Here is a 21,543-nt window from a genome sequence, read left to right as displayed (position 1 = left end):
AGCTTCCATTTTCTTTGCATTTTCACTTGTCAGTTTTTCTTTCAATGACCAACTCTAACCTCAAATGTTTGTTTCCAATGACGAAATGCTTGATTTCAATCAGGAATTTTGTATTCAATCACAGTACTTTTAATAAAAGTCATACTCAACCTGTCAACAAATTTCAATGGTTGGTTTCAATGATATGCTGAATCAATGATAGTTATAACTTTAAATTTGAGTCTGCTTTAAAAGTCAATTAGTCCTTTGAATGCAGTCTTTAATTGATTCTTTCGACTTTAACATTGTTAAATTTTTTAAAAATATCCATGATTTATATTGACAATTTAACTAAGTAGCTGGATTCCATCTTTTTTAAATTCAAAAATCACTATTTGACTTTGAGTAGGTAACCTATTTTTTACAGGAATTTAACTCTTATTAAGTGACTTCTTTAATTGTCATTAAGTCAAGTCATGACTTTAACAATAACTTATAACTTTTATTTATGTAAATGCAATTTTTGGGATCATTTTAAGACTTAAGAAAAATAGTCTAATTCGTAAAGTCACTTTAATGTTTATAACTTTATGATTCAAATTTTAAAAATCAAGTTTTCAAAAAATCTAATTCTTATTAAGAAACTTTTTAGGAAAATAACTGGAACGTAAGTGGCCATTTATAGCTATCATTGAAATCAATCGGGAACATTTTTTGAACAGATATTTGGCTTTGTGTGAGAAGAAAAAGCTTGAATTCTCATTTATTTTTTGCCAAAAAGGTAGTTACCTATTTTCCGAACAGAAATTCATAGATATTTTTTTCAATGACAGGCATTTTAAATGATCGATATAAACGACCTTTCAAAAAATTCCAATGCTTGACTTCAAAGATAAAAAAAACTATTTTACAACTGGCCCCCTAAGTCAAAAAAATCTTTAAGGTGAAGTCAATACTTCTAGTGTCAAAATATCAGTTTATCATATTTGTTTCCTTAAACTGAAAACTGAACTATATTATTTTAGATTTTGATTTTGAGGTTTTGAAAAAAACGCCTTTCTTGTCAAATTAGAAAAGAAAAAGGAAGACAAATTGCGATGAGTTTCGGATTTTTTGACACTTTAACCATAGCAGAAATGTCAAAATTGACATTTTATATACTCATCGTTGATTGATTGATTACTGTACTACTCACTGCAGTGTGAGAATTTTTTTGAGAACAACTTGAAAAAATGACACCCGAAAACATTAAAATTAATTAAATTAAAATAACATACAGTTGCATATGAAATCCCTTATCCCGTTTAAACCTTTTCAATAACAACTTAAAGGTTTGCTGCTATTATTAACTTTCATTTCACCAAACTGATTTTTAATAATTGAATTATTAGTCAATTTTGAACAACGTTTTAATGTTCAAATGTACATAAACACAAACTCATCGCATTGATTAATTTGTATCATAAATTTTATTGCTAATTTTGTTTTATAATTATAAATGGTGTAAATAATAAATTGTATTAAGATTATTTTTAATGCTGTGTAGGTATATATTTTCTTTCATTTATGTTTAATTTTACTTTTTTTCAATTAAAATAACATTTGTTTTTTCAGTAATTTTGTTCAGTATTTTTTTTTTTATTTACAAAGTCTTTATAAGGATATATTTATTTATAATAAAGATAATAATAATAGTTAATATATTACAAATGTAAATGTAAAAGTATTCAAAATTAAAATTTACCCAGCCATGTAAAATTTAATTTTGTTACATTTACACTATAGAAGCAATAGATTTCAATTCTACATAGTGTTTGATGGTCTTGTTTAGTTAGTTGTTGGGTTTTCTTCAGAAGAAATCTGATTAAGGACATCATTGATATCATCTCTGTAATTATAATATAATAAAAAAGAAAAATGCTTTCCATAATTTTCAGTTTTTGTCATTTTGTTTCCTATAAAATAATAAGTTCTGTTCCTTTATACTATACATTTTCTTGAAACTATATTGGAAATAACTACTCATATTAAATACGGAGCATGCAAAGTTTCAAAAACTTTATAAAAAACACTGTACTTACGCTTCACTACATCTGTAAAAATTCTTGATTCCTGTATAAATACACGACATTGTGAATGGACTGTTTGATTTTTCTAAAGATGATTGTTCGAAAGCAGGTTGGGCGAGTTCGTAGGCTCTCTTTCCATATCTAGAACCCAAAAAGAACCTATCACTTCTTGGTGCAATGCTAAACCTTCTTGATTTAGATTCATGGTATTGTGGGGATCTTCCATAGCGACTTCCAACAAAAAATGTGCGTTTATCTTCACTTAATGCTGATGGGAAAGTTAAAATTAGTAAACGGACACGATAACAAAACGAAATAATACCATTTAAGTTTGATGATGCTGCATCGACATCGGAGGTATGTGTCAGTGTCATCATGCAAATCAGGAGTACCAGACAGAAAACAAGACTCAAAGAGTTGTAGGAAACCATTTTAATCTGCAAAAATTTGTTTACATCTTTAGAAATGTTAATAAAATTAATGCATGCAATTAATTTTATATTTTAATTTATAACATTCTACAGCTTTGAATGAATTTGACTTGTTTATTTAAAAATCTTATCAATGACGATATTAACATTGAACTCTTTTGGAGTGGTCCTGTTTTACATCTCATCAGTGTCGGGTATGTCATTATGTCATATCATTTCGGAAACGCGTCCTAATGTACAGTCTTCAACAACAAGTCTAAAATATTATTGAAAAGTTTAGGATATTTAACCCCGGTCATTACTGAATACACCGTATTTTGAATACAAAATCTAGTTTTAGAAAGGATACTAAATGGTTATTTATTTTTAATCTGCATTTTTAACTATAAAAATGCTAAAATAGTTTGCCCGATACCGCACAAGTCATTTCAGTGAACATATCGATAATCGATCAAAAATAATTCTAAGTAAACGCAGCCATTCGGTGTCAAACAGGAAGACAACAATAACAACGCCGGCTGTCAAAGTATTTATCGTAAAACAAATTATATCTAAATGGTAAGTACCTCTCTTTTCATTATTCCTAGAGCGTACATCAATAGTCCGTCATTCCGTGAACGTATTTAATACATTAAATTTTTCATGAATTTCATTTTTACGGCACGGACTGAGCAATTGCTCGGTGCATCTATGCCGAGACAAATTTTGATAGATTATTGAAGGTCGTGACTAATAGGAGCAGTATTTGGAGTTGAATCTCTTCAAAAACTTGTTTAATAGATAAAAATCATACTTTAGAAAAGCCAGCTAGATGTAGTAATCCCTCTGAACTTTGGAACTTGGCCCGAAAACTAAATGGACCGAAGTATATTATCAGTCGTGGATTTGATACTTCTACTCTACGAAATCATTTCAATCAACTGCTGCAGCCAGCAATGTTGTACCCAGTCATGATCTGCTTTGCCCAACCCTATATTTATGACGAGATATTAGACAGTCCAATTTCCCAGCATGAGGTGCGCGTATCGGTCAACGCACTAGCAGATGGAAAAGCGGCAGGTGCAGACAGGATACCAGCGGAATTCTACAGGCACTGACGAACTGATTAAGAACCTGGCAAACATACATAATTACATTTTTGAAACTGGAATCATTCCTCAGCAGTTTAAAGATGCTTTGATTTTTTCGATGCACAAAAAAGGGAACATCGAAGATCCAGCCAACTATAGAGGAATCTCGTTTTTGAACGCTTCCTATAAAATTTTTACTGTCTCTCTACTAAAGCGGCTGAACACGTGGATAGACTCGAATAATCTATTATGTGAGTCTCAAGCCGGATTCAGGTCGGGTTACTCGACCATCGATCATATATTCGTTCTAAGGAGCATTGCTGAGTCTTTTTTGAAAAAAAAGCTATACACTTTTTTTGTGGATCTTAAAGCAGCATTTGACTCAGTTGATCGAAACGCATTGATGTTCAAGTTGTTTGGATCTGGGATGTCGTTTAAGTTTGGAGGAGTTATTCAGAACTTGTACGCAGACACGAGAGCAGCGGTATGGAATGAAAAGCGTGTAGCTGAATGGTTTCAAACCCAGTCGGGAGTAAGATAGGGCTGTGCTACCAGTCCTAGCTTGTTCGCACTATTTATAAATGACATCACTGAGGCATTACCAGCAGGTGTTAGATATGCTGGAGAGGTGATTAAAGACTTACTCTTCGCAGATGATATAGTCTTGCTGGCAAACTCACAGCAATCCTTACAGCTTATGATAAATCGACTTTCGGAATACTGTAGACGATGGAGCTGGACCTTGAACCTGAACAAGTGTAAATTGATGGTGGATGGAAAGGTGGAGGAAGGTTAAGCTCAAGTGAACAATGGTACTTCAACAATGAGAACATAGAAAGAATACAAATACTTAGGAGTATATTTTACCCAACACTTAAGTATGAAAAAACACCTCAACGAAAAACTTCTTAAAGCTAAAACCGCGATTAACGTGCCATGGAAAGAATGTTTCAATAACAAAAACATTGCGCATAGCAGTAAATATAAAGTTTTCGAAGCAGTATCCTAACCAATCCTGTTTTATGCAGCTCAAGTATGGGGACCAAAGAAATTTGAGACTGTGGAAAAACTCCTGAGATTTTATTTAAAACGAACATTCCGCCTTCCTTCATGCACCCAACACTACATGATAATGTTAGAAACATGCTTATTCCCACTCATGATAAAAACGTTCAAGCTGCAAGTCGATTACATTCTGAAAGCACTGAATATGCCCAACAATCGTTTACCAAAAAAAGCAAAACAGGATGGGTTAAAGAGTGGATTGGGCTAGCAGAAGATACAAATTTAACTTTAAATCTCAGTGAACATGGAAATCGTCACTGTAACAGGTAATTAGGCCTCTGGACAATAATCTTAGTAATGTGTTCACAGAACAGGCATCCAGCTCACTTCATTGGGTGATCTATAGCAGGCTGAATTATAATCTTAATGAAAGAAACTACTTCCAGGACATATATATTGTAAATCTCCAACATGTTTCGGTTAAGAGGTAAACTGCTAAACATAAATTACGTTCCGTATCGCGAAGATGTTCGACTGCTATGTGATATTTGCAACATAGCTGAACGAGAAGATATTTTTCATTTTGTCGGAAGGTGTCCAGTCCTGAGGGAAACTAGAAGACATTTACTTGGTAGAGACTTTTTATCAGAAAAAGAAACTTTACCTCTCTTAAATGAAGTAGATGTGTCTAAAATACTTATATATTCCAAAACAGCACTTATTTATAGAAGCAGAATTAGAGATGAACATTTTTATTTAACACAACTGCAACTTAATTAATTACAAAACTTTGATACGGTTAAAACTTCAATACAGGCAGACGGCAAAACCATGCTTTAAAAATTGTTAATGAAATTGTACAAATAACTGCAAGTAAATAAAAATCTATCTAATCTAATCCACTTCCATTGGGAGATAAAAGATGAACTAAAATTTAGCTCGAGCTGTGAACTATCCAAGCATGAATATATATCTTTTCGCTTTTTGAGTTTCTTCATCATTTTTTAATAAGAAAATTAACGTAAACTCCAACCGTAACAGCGATTTTTAAGTTTTAATTGCAAGAAAGTAGAGTTCAGCTAAATCAAGTTAAGCTAGAAAGGGAAATGAAATGTAAAACAATGTTTCCCATTAAAGTTTAAATTAAGAAACACTTTTTTATTTGTATAAAAAAGGTGAATAACAAACAAAATGCTGGTAAAATGTCTGCATAGATATAGAAAAGTAAATAAACTTAATTTATAAAAAAAAACTTGTATCTGATAAAAAGAGGTATTTATTAACTTCCCATAGGAAGTTATTGTAATGGTCGCTAGAGACTTGAATTAAATTTTATATAATATATTGTAACGTGATATCAAAGAAGTATATTTTTTGAAAGAAATCCATTTAACGGTTTTTTTTATAAATCAAAAAAACTGAAAAAAAAATTGTCAGCTCTAAAATTTTACGACTAAAATATGATTTCATCTCCAAACAATTTTGTGCAACGAAGAATAATGTTTTTGATATCTAATACAATTTTAAGAAAAATCGAATTGACAGTTTTTTTATAAAAAATAAAAATCTAAAAAAACATTACTCCAAGTTGGTAAAAATTGAATATCGATTCAAATATCTTTTCATAAACTTGAAATTTAGACCTTAAACTTATTTTATCTTATAAGAAATATTGTTTTCACTATTCTGAAAAATGTTGAGAAAAATCGAATTGATAGTTTTTTTACAAAAAATAAAAACCTAAAAAAAATTAATAAAAGTTGGTAAAAATTGAGATATTGGCTTTAATTTACATTTATATTTCAAAAAATATTGTTGTCAAGATTCAGTAAAATTTTGAAAAAAATCGAATTGACGGTTTTTTTAAAAAAAATTTAAAACCGAAAAAAAATTAACAAAAGTTGGTAAAAATTTACTTTCGACTCAAATAGCTTTTCAAAAATTTAACATATTGGCTTCAAACTTATTTTATTTCACAGAAAATATTGTTTTCGATATTCAGTAATTTTTATATAAAAATCCAACATCCAATTTCATCCAATTTTTACAAAATTAAGAAATGACACTAAAAATTGGTAAAAATTTGTTTCCGACTAAAAATCTATTTAATAAAACTAGATTTTCAAAGTAAACTATTTCTTTATATAAAAAATATTGTTGGTAATTTTAAAACGTTTAAGAATAATTCAACTGAAAACTTTTTTAACCTTTAAAATCAGTGTTTGTTGGAAAATCTATACATAGTATAGTAGGATCTTACACGAGTAACAAAAACAATGTCCATAGTATGAACACTAGCGATAAAAGTTAGAGTAGAATCTTAGTACGGATGGGTTTTTGACATTTATGCGAGTCTCGAATGATCCATCTTATGTGATTTCATTTTCAAATGTTGGTACGATTGATATTGCATTTGAATCTCGATGGCTCTGTTCGTTGAGTAGTTGTGCATTTGGAATCATGGGGAAAAAATCAATCTATTACTGTTGATATTTTTTAGTTTTGTTAGTGAAAATAGACTAACTGCGCTTATTTTGCAAGAGAAAACAATAGAAAAAAGATAATTAAGTTTTGCTTAATCTCAGTTAAGATTCAATAAATCTTTTTGGTGTTCAAACCACACAAGAAGATTTAGAAATGATTAAGTATGACAGCACTTTCTAAAATGCAAATGGTGTTTCGATGTTTTCGATGTGTGAAGTGCAAGTGAGATAGTTTCATTCGTGTTAAACAATGAAGAACTGAATAGTTCAGCACCATATACGAATATGATTAATTTGATTAAAATAAAACTATATGTTTTGTACACAAACATACAAATAAACATGATCACAACGCATTATCTGTTAAACCAACTCCTCCACACAGGTTTTCTTCGCAAATTTTGACTCCACTCCGATCCCCAACCGGAATCGAGGCGAATAAAGCTCATTTCAACTCGGTTCAGGTATATAAAGAATTGAGGCGAGCTTCAACACCATATGTTAATGTAACAGTCTACGAACAAATCCCCTCCTTGAAGCAATTGTTAAATTAACTTTTTTGTATAGAATCTCAATTTAGAGATGATTTTTTACCATTTATTCTTGAAAATTATCCATTTTATTAGTTTTAATTAGTTTTTTTTGATTAGTTAACATTTGATTTTCACAAAACTTTCTTCTATTTGTGTGTTTTTTTTTATTATTGTTCTGACAGATCTTCTTTCAGTTGTACCAATTTTTAAATACAAAAATCTGGCTACTGCGGATCGGTTTGTTGGCAATTTCTCACTGTATGGAATAAAAAACGCACTTAAAATGTTCCTCAACAGAATTTCTAGTTAAAACCTGATTAATATTGATTTTTAAAATGAACTTTAATCTTAAAAGAATCAGCATGTTATTATTTGAATAATAATTTTATCAATTTTAAAAAGTGGTTGCGATAACCAAAAAAAAAGAAAGGTTACTATTGAATATAGTGGTTAGCAAAATAAATTGCATATAGTGCATTTCGTGACCTAATCTCAACCGTACTATTATTTAATTTTTTTTTATATGAGACTTCTTGTATGTATATGTACAATATACGTTAAAACATAGGTAAGTTCTATTAATTTTGCTGCGGTAATTTTTACTCTTATTTAAATTTAAATGTTAGGTTATTAGTGAACATGAATTTTGGGCAAACGTCTATTTTCCTTTTATTCATTTTGATTTTAGAAGCAAAAATTTTGTTGACAAACACGAAAGTGCGGTGGCATAGTTAATTACCTAAATGGGAATGGTGGGCAGGATATTAAATATACCTACCTACACCAATCTCTATGATGTTGTATAGAGCTATGTTCATCAAAATATTTCTTTTTAAAGTAAATTTCACTCTACAAACATAAAGTACATGAACTGAAATAAATTGACATCACAAAAAAAACCCTCTCCGATAAAAACAACATCATGGTGTACCTACATAATGTTTATGTACAATGTACATATATGTGTTTTATGAACCCTTTGTGGCCACAAGAATGGACTGAATTGCAGTGTTAAATTTTTCTTCCAATCTGTCAAACCAATTTTTGAACATCATCATTTTATTAAGTGCTCTTCTCTGTACGTAAACAAGCTTTGAAAAAAATGTAGGTAAGTATGTACGTACATACATAAAGGACCCTACAAAAGTTGAATACAAATTTTAAATTGTTGCAAAGGATTGATTCTTGTAGTTTATATCCATACATATTTTTATTTGAATATGATATTCATAAAAATTTTACTTAAAGCCTAATTTTAAGTTTTTTTGACACTATCAGTTTATGAGTTTTTATCCTTTTGATAATACATGACTTTCATGCTTCTATGTTCTCTTTTTTACAATTTACCTACAAAATGTTCTTTGTTTTTAAGTTTACAAAATTAAATCCACACTTCAATGCTTACAACTTTAGGAAACATGAAATAAATTAATAGAATTATTAATTACTCAAGTTGACAAAAGGAGTGTCTGAAAGCAGTCCCTTGCGATCAAGATAATTGTACATTTGAGGGTTTGATGCGTGGTATGTAATTCTGAAGAAAACTTCTAACCCATAATATTCATCACGTGTAAAAAAGTCAGCTTGAAGCTTCAAATGAATTTAATTTTTTTGTTTTTGCAACAAATTTACAAAATGAATTTTCCCATCATTATGTCTCCTTATTAAATTGTATATTAATGTTTCTTAAATTATGCACAACACTTTGCAATCAAAACTTTCTCTGCGATGTTGTCCTGCATCACATTAGAAAAGTAATGTTTTAAACTTTCTTGATGTCCTTTTGCATCGATTTGGCAAAAGACACACAGTTATGCCGCTGCTGCTTCTTCGGTTGACATCTTCGAAATTTGTTTCCAATAACAGTTTGTGAAAGAAAATTAGTAATCGAAAAGGTTCGATGTTGAAGTGAATAAATGTTAATGGTTGTGTCGTTCTATCTGCAAATTATCACATCATTTTGGCCTTTTAAGGACTTTTCGACACTCAAATATACATTCCTACTTATATATGAATTTTTCTTTGGTTGAATGTCGTCCCTCTAGAACAAAACAGTGCACATATGTATGTATATACATATATAAATTTAAAAAATTAGTAAACTTCTTTTTAATTGAAGACATTTTTCTTTTCTTTTAGGAATTAATATAACAATCTATCAATTTTAATTTTTGCTGTACATAATGTAAAAAGTAGATGAATGCATATTTCTGGATTGGTAAGGCTTTAATATCTTTTTGTGATCCTTGATTTCTCAGAAAGTTGCACCTCTCACGCAATATTTTACATTATTATTTAACTTTTTTTTAAAGTTAAAATAACCTACAAACGCCATGGTGTCTTAAATCTTTATTTAATATTGGGTTTTTGGTAATATCGGCTTTTTTTATAATAAGGACACACTTATGGGGTATTACTACCCTTATTATGTAAAGAGATAGTGTGAGCACTAGGTGTCGGTGCATATTGGTTTTGAAATCCTGAATATTGCAATGGCTGGGAAAGACAGAGTGTGGTAAGGAATTCCACATTCGCGTAGTACGGCTAAAGAAGGAATCTCTGTACTTGACGGTAGGACCGAAGTTGGGCTCGAGGGTGTACTGATAAGCATTCCTAGAAGCTCGAGTATTACGCGCTGTTAAGGGGAGGAATGCAGCTGGCTATCTCTCTAGAGCATAAACCGTTAAAATAACGGTAAAAGCGGGTGAGACAGGAAACTTTATAACGATGTTCAAGCGACGTAAATGTTCTACGTTCAATACTGTTCAAGAGGCTTAAGCAAGTTGCAGGAGCACCAGCCCAGATATGGGAGTTATACTCAAGCTTTTGAAGTGTATAAGTCTTGTAAATAACCGTCAGATCAGAGTCAAAACTTTGAACTTAATTTGTAAACGCATCCTTTCACTTAGTATTCGAGCTTTCACTGTCGATTTATTCAATAAACTCAACATTTTCATCGTGGTAATAAATACATGAACAAATAAAGTCTGCAAACATTTTCTACCGAATTTCAGAGTCCGTGGCCTTCGGTAGTAAGGCTGAGTATACACGATTGGAAGATCCTCAATATTTCACCCAGTTTTATATCAATCATGTAAACAGCCAATTTTATCTGTGGAAAGTAAAAAAAAAATTGGCCACTTCTTGCAATCGTTTGTTCTCATCTAAACTCCCATTCCACTAATTGGATATTGGATGAAGTTCTTCTCATCATCCAATTTTTGATGGACACAAAGTTTCCACAGGACACAGAAAACAGCAAGAAAAGTTTACAATATTTTGAAAGGATTTGAAAACTACAAAAATTGAAAGAAATAAGAAGTCACCGTTTGGAAAAATAACGAAAAAGAAGTTATACAAAAAAAGATTGAAAAGGATAGTCTAGAGGTACGTTCGCGTACTTTATGCACTTAAATTCGTAAAAAGGGATATTTTAAAGAGTGGGGGCAAAATTGTCTAACAAAAAAAAAACTAAAAAAGGTAAGCGAACGGAAAACAACAAATTTTTCACACAATATTATGTCTTGTTGCTGTTCTTTGAAAATTTGTTTTTAAATTTTATAACTGACTTTAAAAGCCAGCCATTTATTTAATTTATTTGATTTTCTATCAAATTTGACATTTTTCACAAATCAGCCTAAAGAAATTTCTTGGGCTAAAATTCGTAGGTTGGGGAAATATTTTACACTATCGTAAGCGCTCTCTTTTACGAAAAACTACGAAATTTTTGAGTATGCGAACAGGATTTGGTTAAATTTCGTATTTTTTCGTAAAATTGGAATGTTTTAGGAGGGTCCGCGAACGGACCTCATATTGCCAGCTACATTATTGTTTTACTTTTTTTCTATATTTTATATATTTTTCAAATAATTTTGCAATACTTGCTGTTTTCACTTCTAAAATAAATGTGTATACTATCTGTCATCTGTCGAGAAAATTGTCTTCCAATGAGTTTACCAATTTTATTGTTTTCCAAACTCTTCCATCTATGTAAACAGATAATTATTAATTGGAAGATACGAAATTGTTGGTAATTGTCATCCTATTTTCTCGCAAATATATTTCCAATATTTGGATAAATTCAACCAATCGTATAATCGGATAGATTTTACTTGGTAGAAAATTGGCAATCGTCACTTTTTAAAGTTCCGCGAATATTGGAAAATATTCCAATCGTGTGTACTTAGCTTTATTCTCGCTTTATTCTAGCCTATATAGTAAATTAGTCAAAATCACGGCGTTCTCTAGAAATAAGCATCTCTCAGATTAATATCAAGTTTAATGAAGAATTGAAGCCAATGACAAGTTGTCAAGTCATTATTGCAAAACTCTATAAATTTAAGAAGGTCAAAATAAATCATGCCCATTATTGAATCCGCAAATTCGAAATTTGTATAGCCTAGATTCAAAGTGCATACATGCTTTTCTTTCGTAACTGCTTATTTATTGTGGAAAAAATAGGCTGGTATGCGACCCACACTGATAACTTCCCATCCCGACTGTCCATTTGTCTTACTTAAAAGTTTGTAGGTTTTCGTGTTGGGTTAAAAAAGTTGTTAGTTGAATTATTCTTAAACATTTTGAAATTACCAACAATATTGTTCATATAAAGAAATAGTTCAGTTTGAAAATCTAGTTTTGTAATACACTTTTAGTCGAAAATAGCTGTTTAAAAGATAAAAGTAGTGTAAAGCCAATATCTCAAAGTTTCGAAAAGATATTTGAGCCGAAAATCAATTTTTAACCAACGTTTATTCATTTGTTTTAAGTTTTTATTTTTTGTAAAAAAAACTATCAATTCGATTTTTCTCAAATTGTTTTCAGAATGTTGAAAACAATATTTCTAAGTTAACATTAGCTGGAAATAATAATCTCAAATTTTTGAAAAGATGTTTGAGTCGAAAATCACTTTTTACCAAATTTTGTTAAATTTTTATTTGAGTTTTTATTTTTTGTAAAAAAAATGTTGATAACAATATTTTTGAAGAAATAAAAGTAGTTTAAAGCCAATATCTCAAAGTTTGACAAAGATATTTGAGTCTAAAATCAATTTTTACCAACTTTTATTAAGTTTTTTGTTTAGCTTTTTATTTTTTGTAAAAAAAACTGTCGATTCGATTTTTCAGAATGTTGAAAACAATATTTCTTATAAGACAAAATAAGTTGGAAGCCATAATCTCAAATTTTTGAAAAGATATTTAAGTCGAAATTCAATTTTTACCAACTGTCAATTCGTTTTTTCTCAAAATTTTACCAGATGTTAGAAACGTTATTTTTCGCTGCACAAAATTGTTTTGAAGATAAAATCATTTTGTGTTCGTAAAATTTTCGAGATGACAATTTTTTGTAAAGTTTTCTTGATTTATAAAAATACACGTTAGTTGGATTTTTCTTTCAAAAAATATACTTGTTTGGTATCACGTTACAATATAGTATAGTTAATTTAGGTCTAAAGCGTAAATGTTCAACCTTTTTTAAAACTGCTATGGTAAAATAACCACCCACGCAATTTTCTTGAGAGCCCATTCTGCATCTTTTTGCCTTATTATCTGTATAACAAAATTTATTTGATATCGAATCTCTCTGATTTTTGAGCTATGGACGACGAAAAACCGTCGCAAACGTACGGACGTACAAACTTACGTACACACGCATGCACAGACATCTTTCTAAAAATCTTTTATTTTGACTTTAGGGACCTTGAAACGTCAAGAAATGCCAAAATTTTCAATTTGACAAATCGGAACCATTACAATTACTTCCTATGGAAAGTTAATAAAAGAGACATTAGCTACTTTGTAAAACACTAAGAATACAATGTTACAAATTCTGTAATTGAGTCGATTAGGGTTGTTTTAATGTGACTTTTAGTTCCTAGTTTTGGAAAATACGAATTAACTTTTTTTAGGTGCATTTTATTTTTGTTTAAGGTAAACAATCATACTTAATAGTGTACAAATTTAAAGACACGAGATTGATATTGTAAATTTTTTGATTTTTATACTTCAACTGCTTCAAAACTTGCCACATCCGTAGTCCAACTTTCTGTATTTCTATCCAGTTGAAAATACTTGTATATTTTGACATTACTATATTGATTTTTCTAGTTATTTTCGAAAGAATAATATTGATAAGTGCTTGACGACTTTGAAGAACCCTTGAAGGTTTTTTGAATTTTGATGTTTTGCGAAAATGGGCTGGATTGTTTTGGTACTTTATTATAAATGGAGTTTATATAATTTAATAGTGATTGTGTTACTTTCTCAAAATTTGTAGATATGAAAAATAAATTAAATCTTAACCTAAAATGCTCATCATTTTTATTGAGTTACACTGATTTGTATTAAATTTTAACGCAATAACTTAAAACACAGTTTATCAGAGGCCTTGTTAAAATTTAGTACAGAGTCATTTTCAGTGGATTCTGAAGAGAACATTTTTGAGGACATTTTTGTCTATGGAAACAAAATCTTGTCCCAAACTCTATTCAAAAATTGTGATAAATTGACAATTAAGATTATATAATACATTTTTTAATCATTCACGGTTTTTATTAAAAAAATCATTTTTTGAATAATACTGATAACGAATACAAAATATTTGCTATTTTCATTGTTTTAATTTTTAGCAAAAATCAAAAAGGATTTCTCATAGCACTTAAAAAAGCTACAAATTTCAAATGTTTTTTATCAAATGCATTTCCAGGAAACACAAAATAAAATAAAAGTAGACATACTTCGAATTGCACAAACATATGAAGACATGTGCTCTTTGCCACCGTCTCGAAGAAAAGCTTATTCATTTATTTTAATCAAGTTTCAATAAATCCTCTTCTAGCTTTCACACTATATTAAACGAACAGTTAAGCCACAAACAAATCAAATTACATTTACGCGGAATGTCTTGAATAAGTTTAGGTTTTTTTTTTAAATCTTACACTCGTATGTTGTGAAGAACATTCTCTTTCTATTTGAAAATAAAAAGACACAATAAGTTTACTTTTGTTAAGAAAGAAGTGTATTATTACAAAGGCGGTAATGGTTTTCTCAAAAAGCTCACATTTTACGATTTCAAAGAAAAAAGAGGTTATTTTTGGCAACTGTATAGTTTAAATTCTTTCGTATAAATGCTCCTATCTAACATATATATATGTAGCTCCACATTTCCATAAAAAATGTGCACACTTTAAAGTAATATTAGAACATTAAAACTAATTCAACACTTAATTAATTATGAAAACCGAAAAGTTTGTGTAACCTACACGAAAAAAAAAATTAACAGCGTAAGTTTTTTACAATGAGCTTATCCTATAGCTTTAAGGTTAAAACGCACTTAAAAAAAATTGCATTAAAAATATTGGTGCACACTTTTATTAGGGTCTTAGCGTTATATTAGTTAGCATTTTTTTTTAAATATTAAGCAAATTAATAGCCATTACATATATTCCTACGGTAATATGTACTAAAATACTAACTCCTTTTTGTTAAAAACGCAGCATCTGAACACGCCTAAGCAGTGATAATTCGTAAAAGAATGTTAAACAAACAAACCTTAATATGGGGAATTAGACTTATTGATCTGGAATTTCAGAAATGGTATGAACTTAGCAAATTACTAAAAAAATAAAATTATGGTTCTAATTTTAGACAAAGTTTAAAAAAAATAAAAACTAAATAAGTATAATTGGAAAACCAGGGTCTTGTGGATTACAACTCTCAATCATTCCTGTGTGCGAGCTGTTTCAAGGATGGAAGGGACCTTTAATTTCTATATGCCGTATCCGAGCGGCTAATTTAAAGTATTTTTGGAGGATTTGTACTACTAAGACAAAGTTAATTGGTTATTTGTTGATAGTTAATTGGTTTGAAACAAGCAAAATAATATTTTAATTTTGGGCCACAGATTCTATAAAGGATGTATTTCAATCGATGATTTATCATCTGTATGCAAATCATACCTGAACATTCTAGATTTCAGGACCAGGCTTTAATAGTTGAAAGAAATGTTCCAAAGCCAAGTGTTAAAAGAATTGCGGTATTTCGTCATATCTTCTATCTATATATATAAAAATCAATTCCACTTTTCGTTGTAAAGTTATAACTCAACAATGCCTTTACCGATTTGGCTAATTGTGGTCTTGAATTATTCGTGGAAGTCCAGAGAAGGTTTGTACGTAGAGATAATTTTAAAAAAAATCTTGAAATGGCGTTAAATCAATATTTTTCTATACTCCCATATACAAAAATTTGTACTAATACTTAAGGAAATCCTGATTTGTTGATTACCTTGGAAATGTACAACGAAGCTATAATAATAATTGAAGATACTATGTGTCTAACGATTGCAAATAAAGCATTAGCACAATTGGGTTTGACCGCGCCAACTCGTAAAAGAGGCTGGGATGCGACCCACACTGATAACTTCCCATCCCGTCTGTCGATTTGTCTTCCTTAAAAGTTTGTCTATATGTATTTTTACCAAATTTGCGCACTATTTTTTGAAGATTTTATTTTTTATGAAAAAAACGGACTGTTGGATTTTTATATAAAAATTACTGAATATTAAAAACAATATTTTCTCTGAAATAAAATAAGTTTGAAGCCAATATTTTTAATTTTTGAAAAGCTATTTGAGCCGAAAGTAAATTTTTACCAAGTTTTAGTATTGTTTTTTTTTAGAGTTTTATTTTTTGTAAGAAAACTATCAATTCGAATTTTTTAAAAATTTTACCAACTGTTGAAAACAATATTTCTTATAAGATAAAATTAGTTGGAAGCCAATATTTAAAATTTTTAAAGAGATATTTGAGTCGAAAATCAATTTTTACCAACTTTTATACATTTTTTTTTAGGTTTTTATTTTTTGTAAAAAAACTGTAAATTCGATTTTTTTTCAAACTTTAACTGAATGTTGACAATAAGATGTTTTGAAAGATAAAAGTAAATTAAAGCCAATATCTCAAAGTTTGAAAAGATATTTGAGTCGAAAATCAATTTTTACCAACTTTTATAAATTTTTTTTTAGGTTTTTATTTTTTGTAAAAAAACTGTCAATTCGATTTTTCACAAAATTTGTCCTAATGTTGAAAACAATATTTCTAATAAGAAAAAATTAGTTAGAACCTATTATCTCAAAGTTTTTAAAAGATATTTGAGTCGAAAATCATTTTTTACGAACTTTTGCTAATTTTTTTTCGGTTTTTAATTTTTTGTACAAAAACTGTCAAATCGATTTTTTTAAAACTTTAACTGAATGTTGAGAATAAGATGTTTTGAAAGATAAAAGTGAATTAAAGCCAATATCTCAAAGTTTTGAAAAGATATTTGAGTCGAAAATCAATTTTTATCAACTTTTATACATTTTCTTTTAGGTTTTTATTTTTTGTAAAAAAAACTGTCAATTAGATTTTTCTCAAAATTTTATCAGATGTCAAAAACATTATCCTTCGTTACACAAAATTGTTTTGGAGATGAAATCATATTTCAGTCGTAAAATTTTGGAGGTGACAAATTTTTTTTTTTTCAGTTTTATTGATTTATAAAAAAAAACCGTTATATTGATTTTTTTCAAAAAATATACCTGTTTGGTATCACGTTACAATATATTATATACAATTTAATTCAAGTCTCTATCGTTTTTGGTTCGTAAGATATTTAGGGTTAACCAAAATTTTCACCTTTTTTTCAAACTGCTATGGTAAAAAAACCACCCACGCAATTTTCTTGAGAGCCCTTTCTGCATCTTTCTGTCTTATTATCTGTATAACAAAATTTATTTGAAGTCGATATCTCTTCTGGTTCTTGAGCTATGGACGACGAAAAAAACGTCGCGAACGTACGGACGTACAAACGTACGTACACACGCACGCACAGACATCTTTCTAAAAATCTTTTATTTCGACTCTAGGGACCTTGAAACGTCGAGAAATGTCAAAATTTTCAATTTGACAAATCGGACCCATTACAATAACTTCCTATGGGAAGTTAAAAACTACTTAAATAAAAAATAAAGTTTGAAAACAATATTTTAAATTTTTGAAAAGCTATTTGAGTAGAAGTAAAATTTTACCAAGTTTTAGTATTGTTTTTCGTTAGGTTTATATTTTTTGTATCCTGTCCATCAGATTTTTTTCAAAATTTGTCTGAATGTTGAAAACAATATTTCTTGAAAGATAAAATTAGCTTAAAGCCAATATATCAAAGTTTGGAAAAGATATTTCAGTCGAAAATCAACTTTTACAACCTTTTATTAATTTTTTTGTACAGGTTTTTATTTTTTGTCAAAAAATTGTCAATTCGATTTTTCTGAAAATTGTTCAAACTCTAGGGACCTTGAAACGTTGAGAAATGTCAACATTTTCAATTTTACAAATCGGACCCATAACAATATATTCTTATGGGAAGTCAAAAATACATGATTTTTTTTATCGTGAAATGCAAAGTGAGCAGGAGTTCAATTCTAATAATTTAAGTTATTTGTACAATCGAATATAACCAAATTCAATATTCAACAAAAATTTTTGTATGTTACAATCATGCAAGCCGTTTCCAATACTACAGGTGGATTATATTTCTTGGATGCACCTGGTGGGACAGGCAAAACTTTCGTTGCATCATTGATTTTAGCGACTATTTGATCGTGAACAGAAAATTGAATATAGGCACTTGCATCTTCGGGAATTTCTGCTACATTATTAGAAGATGGTCCTACCGCACACTCTGCGTTAAAATTGCCAGTGAATGTACGGGTGATTGAAACTCAAATTGCAATATTTCGAGAAATTCTGCTAAGCGAAAAGTCTTGCGATTAACGTCAATTATTTGATGGGATGGGTGCACAACAGCGAATAAAAACCAATAGAGCAACAATGCAAGATTTACGCGGTAATCAACAGCTGTTTTGGTGGTGATCTGATGTTGCTGTCAGGAGACTGTCGTCAAACATTGCCTGTCATTCCTTGATCAACTTCTACTGATGAAATAAACGCCGGTTTGAAGTCATCAATTCTTTGGAGATATGTACGAAAATTGACAAAGAATATTAAAATGCGTATTCACCTACATAATGATGTAACAGCCCGTGAGTTATCAAAATAATTGTTAGAAATTGGTGATGGAAAAATACCAATCGACAGTACCAACAGATTGATCACTTTACCCAACAATTATTGTGCAATTGCGCAATCTATAGATAAGTTGATTGAATGTGTTTTTCCGAATATTCTTCAGAATTACAGAAATCATGAATGGTTGAGAGAACGCACCATTTTAGCACCGAACAACATTGATATCAATGCCATTAATTCTCAAATTCAAGCAAAACAGTCAGGTGTAGTCGAGACATATAACTCAATTGACAGTGTTATTAATCAACATGAAGCAATGAATTATCCAATTGAATTTTTAAATTCATTGAAACCGGCTAGTATATACCACCGCATTGCTTGAATCTGAAAATTGGTTCTTTGATTATATTATTGCGAAAAATTAATCCACCAAATTTGTGTAATGGCACCAAATTGGCAGTCAAAAAGGTATTGCCAAATTTGGTTAAAGCTACGGTCTTAACTAGTAAATCAAAAGAAAAAGTGTGTTTGATACCTATAATTCCATCTAATATACCATTTGAATTCAAAAGATTACAGTATCCTGTGCGTTTATTATTTGCGATGTTCATGAATAAGGCCCAAGGGCCAACACTTCATGTTTGTGGTGTCAATTTCGATGAATCATGTTTTTTACATGGCCAACTTTTTGTTGTCTATTCCAGAGTCGGTACGCCCAACTATTTATTTATTCATGCTCAAAATGGAAAAACTAAAAATATTGTTTATCCAACTGTTTTAGACTAACCCAATTAGTCCCACCATAGTAAGGGTACCCAATCCTTTTTACTCTTTGCTGATAAATATAATTTTGAATAGCTAGCAATTTAAAATATTTTTTTTGTTTGAATTAATGAACAATAATCATTTTTTTTACAAACTAGTAATTATATAAAACAATGCAGAAAATTCGATTGCTTATTTAAAATCTCAAGAATTTCAATTCAGGAAATATGTAAGAGAACTTAACATATCCAAGAAAAATACAGTATTTTGGCTTTGGGATATTTGAGAGTTGTGCAAACACTTTTAAGTAATCCTCAACGGACTGTCAAACGTTTATTAGTTCCAAAGAACGGTTAAAAGCACATAAAGTTTATACAGCTGATAATATGATGAAAATTTAGTAGCACTACGAGTATTGATAGAAACACCACTGTGGAACGGAAATAGTCCGTTGTGAAAAACTAATCGATGTTTCTACCTTTAGAATAACTTTTATTCGTGAGAATTGATAGCACTAGCACTTGAAAAAGACACATCGTTTAAGGGCAAACAAGTTTAAAGCACACTGATTTCAGAAACAGTTGATTTTAGATTAGTCTGGCTCAAATATAAGATAGAAATGGATCGTCGATTATTTGGTGAATGGTTTCACAATTTTTATCAATGATATAGCAATTTTCAAGGATATGAAAAACAGGTGTGATGTTTTTAAAAAGTTTCGAAATTGAGGGATATTAATTGTGTCAATATTTTAAATTTACATTTCGATCATATCTCCGTCTCAAATTTGTCAAAAAACAATTTGGCTTTTTAAAAGATGTTAAATCAAAGAAAGTCTTAATGACACACTATCCTCGTTAATAACATTTATTTTACATAATTTGTTTTCAGATCAAACCCTAAGAATAAAGAATATGAATATACCTACATTCATATGCAGATATGTATATGCTACATAAATATTTGTTTCTTATAGAAAGTTAAAAGTAATCAACTGCCTCAAGTTATTTCCCACTCTTGTTGCAGACCTTTTTAGTCTCCAAGTTTTGAACATGTAAATCGTTCGTATTTTATAGTTTTGAAAACAACTTTTAACGATATAAGCATAAGAAACTCGTACAACCAAATCGGATATATTTTTAAGAAAACTTTTGACCAAATCAGGTTCTCATTAAGAAAACTTGAAAACGAGAATAATTTTGTGTGTTTCTATGTAAGATGTTGGTCCTTTCCTATAAATGTGCCAACCGAATATGATTAAATATTCAAAGAAGGAGTTGGAACCCATATTCTTGATATGCAAATACATGGGTTACTATAAATGTAGGTAGTATCTTCCTGTCAATTGATACGACCAATAAAACGCCTGCCTTAAGCGATGCAACCTTTAAGTATCTGTTTGGTGTTTTAACATTATTTTAATACCAAGTATGCATTTTGAACTGGTGTGTTTATCACCTCATAAGTAATTTTTATTGCTAACACAAGTGGGTACGTGCTGTATTTTAAAAGACCTTTTCGATACGAAGATGGAATATGTAATCTAGGCACTTGGGGCAACCATCCGTGGTATCTGTATTCGAATTATAAAAATAACATTACCCCTTTTAATGTTATTGAACAATTTATGTTTTGTTTTGTTTTACAATTTTATCGAATTTAAAAGTATTTAATATGTGTTTTTTTGTTTCTTTTTCACTGAACAATTTTTAAATTAATTTTCTTTTTCACAAAAAGGCTATGAATGATGTATTCGAATAACTTATTCCAAAACTCACTTTAAATAAAATCACAATATTTCCAAAAAAAATATATCCAAATCGGAAAAACCGCAAAGAGTATACTTTCAATTTATGTGTATTGAAAAGAGGATACCCGGTATGCACACCTGTAGAGTGCCGTTGGTACTGAATGAGAATACTCTATTGAAGTTGCCTTTATATAAGGATGATATTCCTGATAAGTGCACCTCAACAATATATGAAACTCCCCAAAGAAAACATTCACCTCCCCTGAGCAAGAAGAGGCAACGCAAAAATTACGAGCAACAGTGTTAAAATGACAACATAATGTAAACACTCCTTGGTGGGTCTCCTCATACGCACATTTTGATGCGCAACATTTTCATTCAATAATTCGATGT

At 29.8% G+C, this 21,543-nt stretch overlaps 1 protein-coding gene across 1 annotated transcript; it reads right to left on the bottom strand.

The window, feature by feature from the left end:
* Window positions 1–1,595: 1,595 nt before the first annotated feature.
* On the bottom strand, window positions 1,596–21,298 carry LOC129951459 (RYamide neuropeptides). Its single transcript, XM_056063603.1, has 4 exons — window positions 21,179–21,298; window positions 2,371–2,485; window positions 2,061–2,316; window positions 1,596–1,867 (listed from the first exon to the last, which is right to left on the bottom strand). The coding sequence occupies exons 2-4, from the start codon at window positions 2,477–2,479 to the stop codon at window positions 1,807–1,809; spliced, it is 426 nt and encodes a 141-aa protein (XP_055919578.1). The 5' UTR covers window positions 2,480–2,485; window positions 21,179–21,298; the 3' UTR covers window positions 1,596–1,806.
* Window positions 21,299–21,543: the final 245 nt, after the last annotated feature.

This window comes from Eupeodes corollae, chromosome 3, assembly GCF_945859685.1.
Source record: "Eupeodes corollae chromosome 3, idEupCoro1.1, whole genome shotgun sequence".
NCBI classification, from domain to species: domain Eukaryota; kingdom Metazoa; phylum Arthropoda; class Insecta; order Diptera; family Syrphidae; genus Eupeodes; species Eupeodes corollae.
This window is presented reverse-complemented; position numbering and strand designations above follow the sequence as displayed.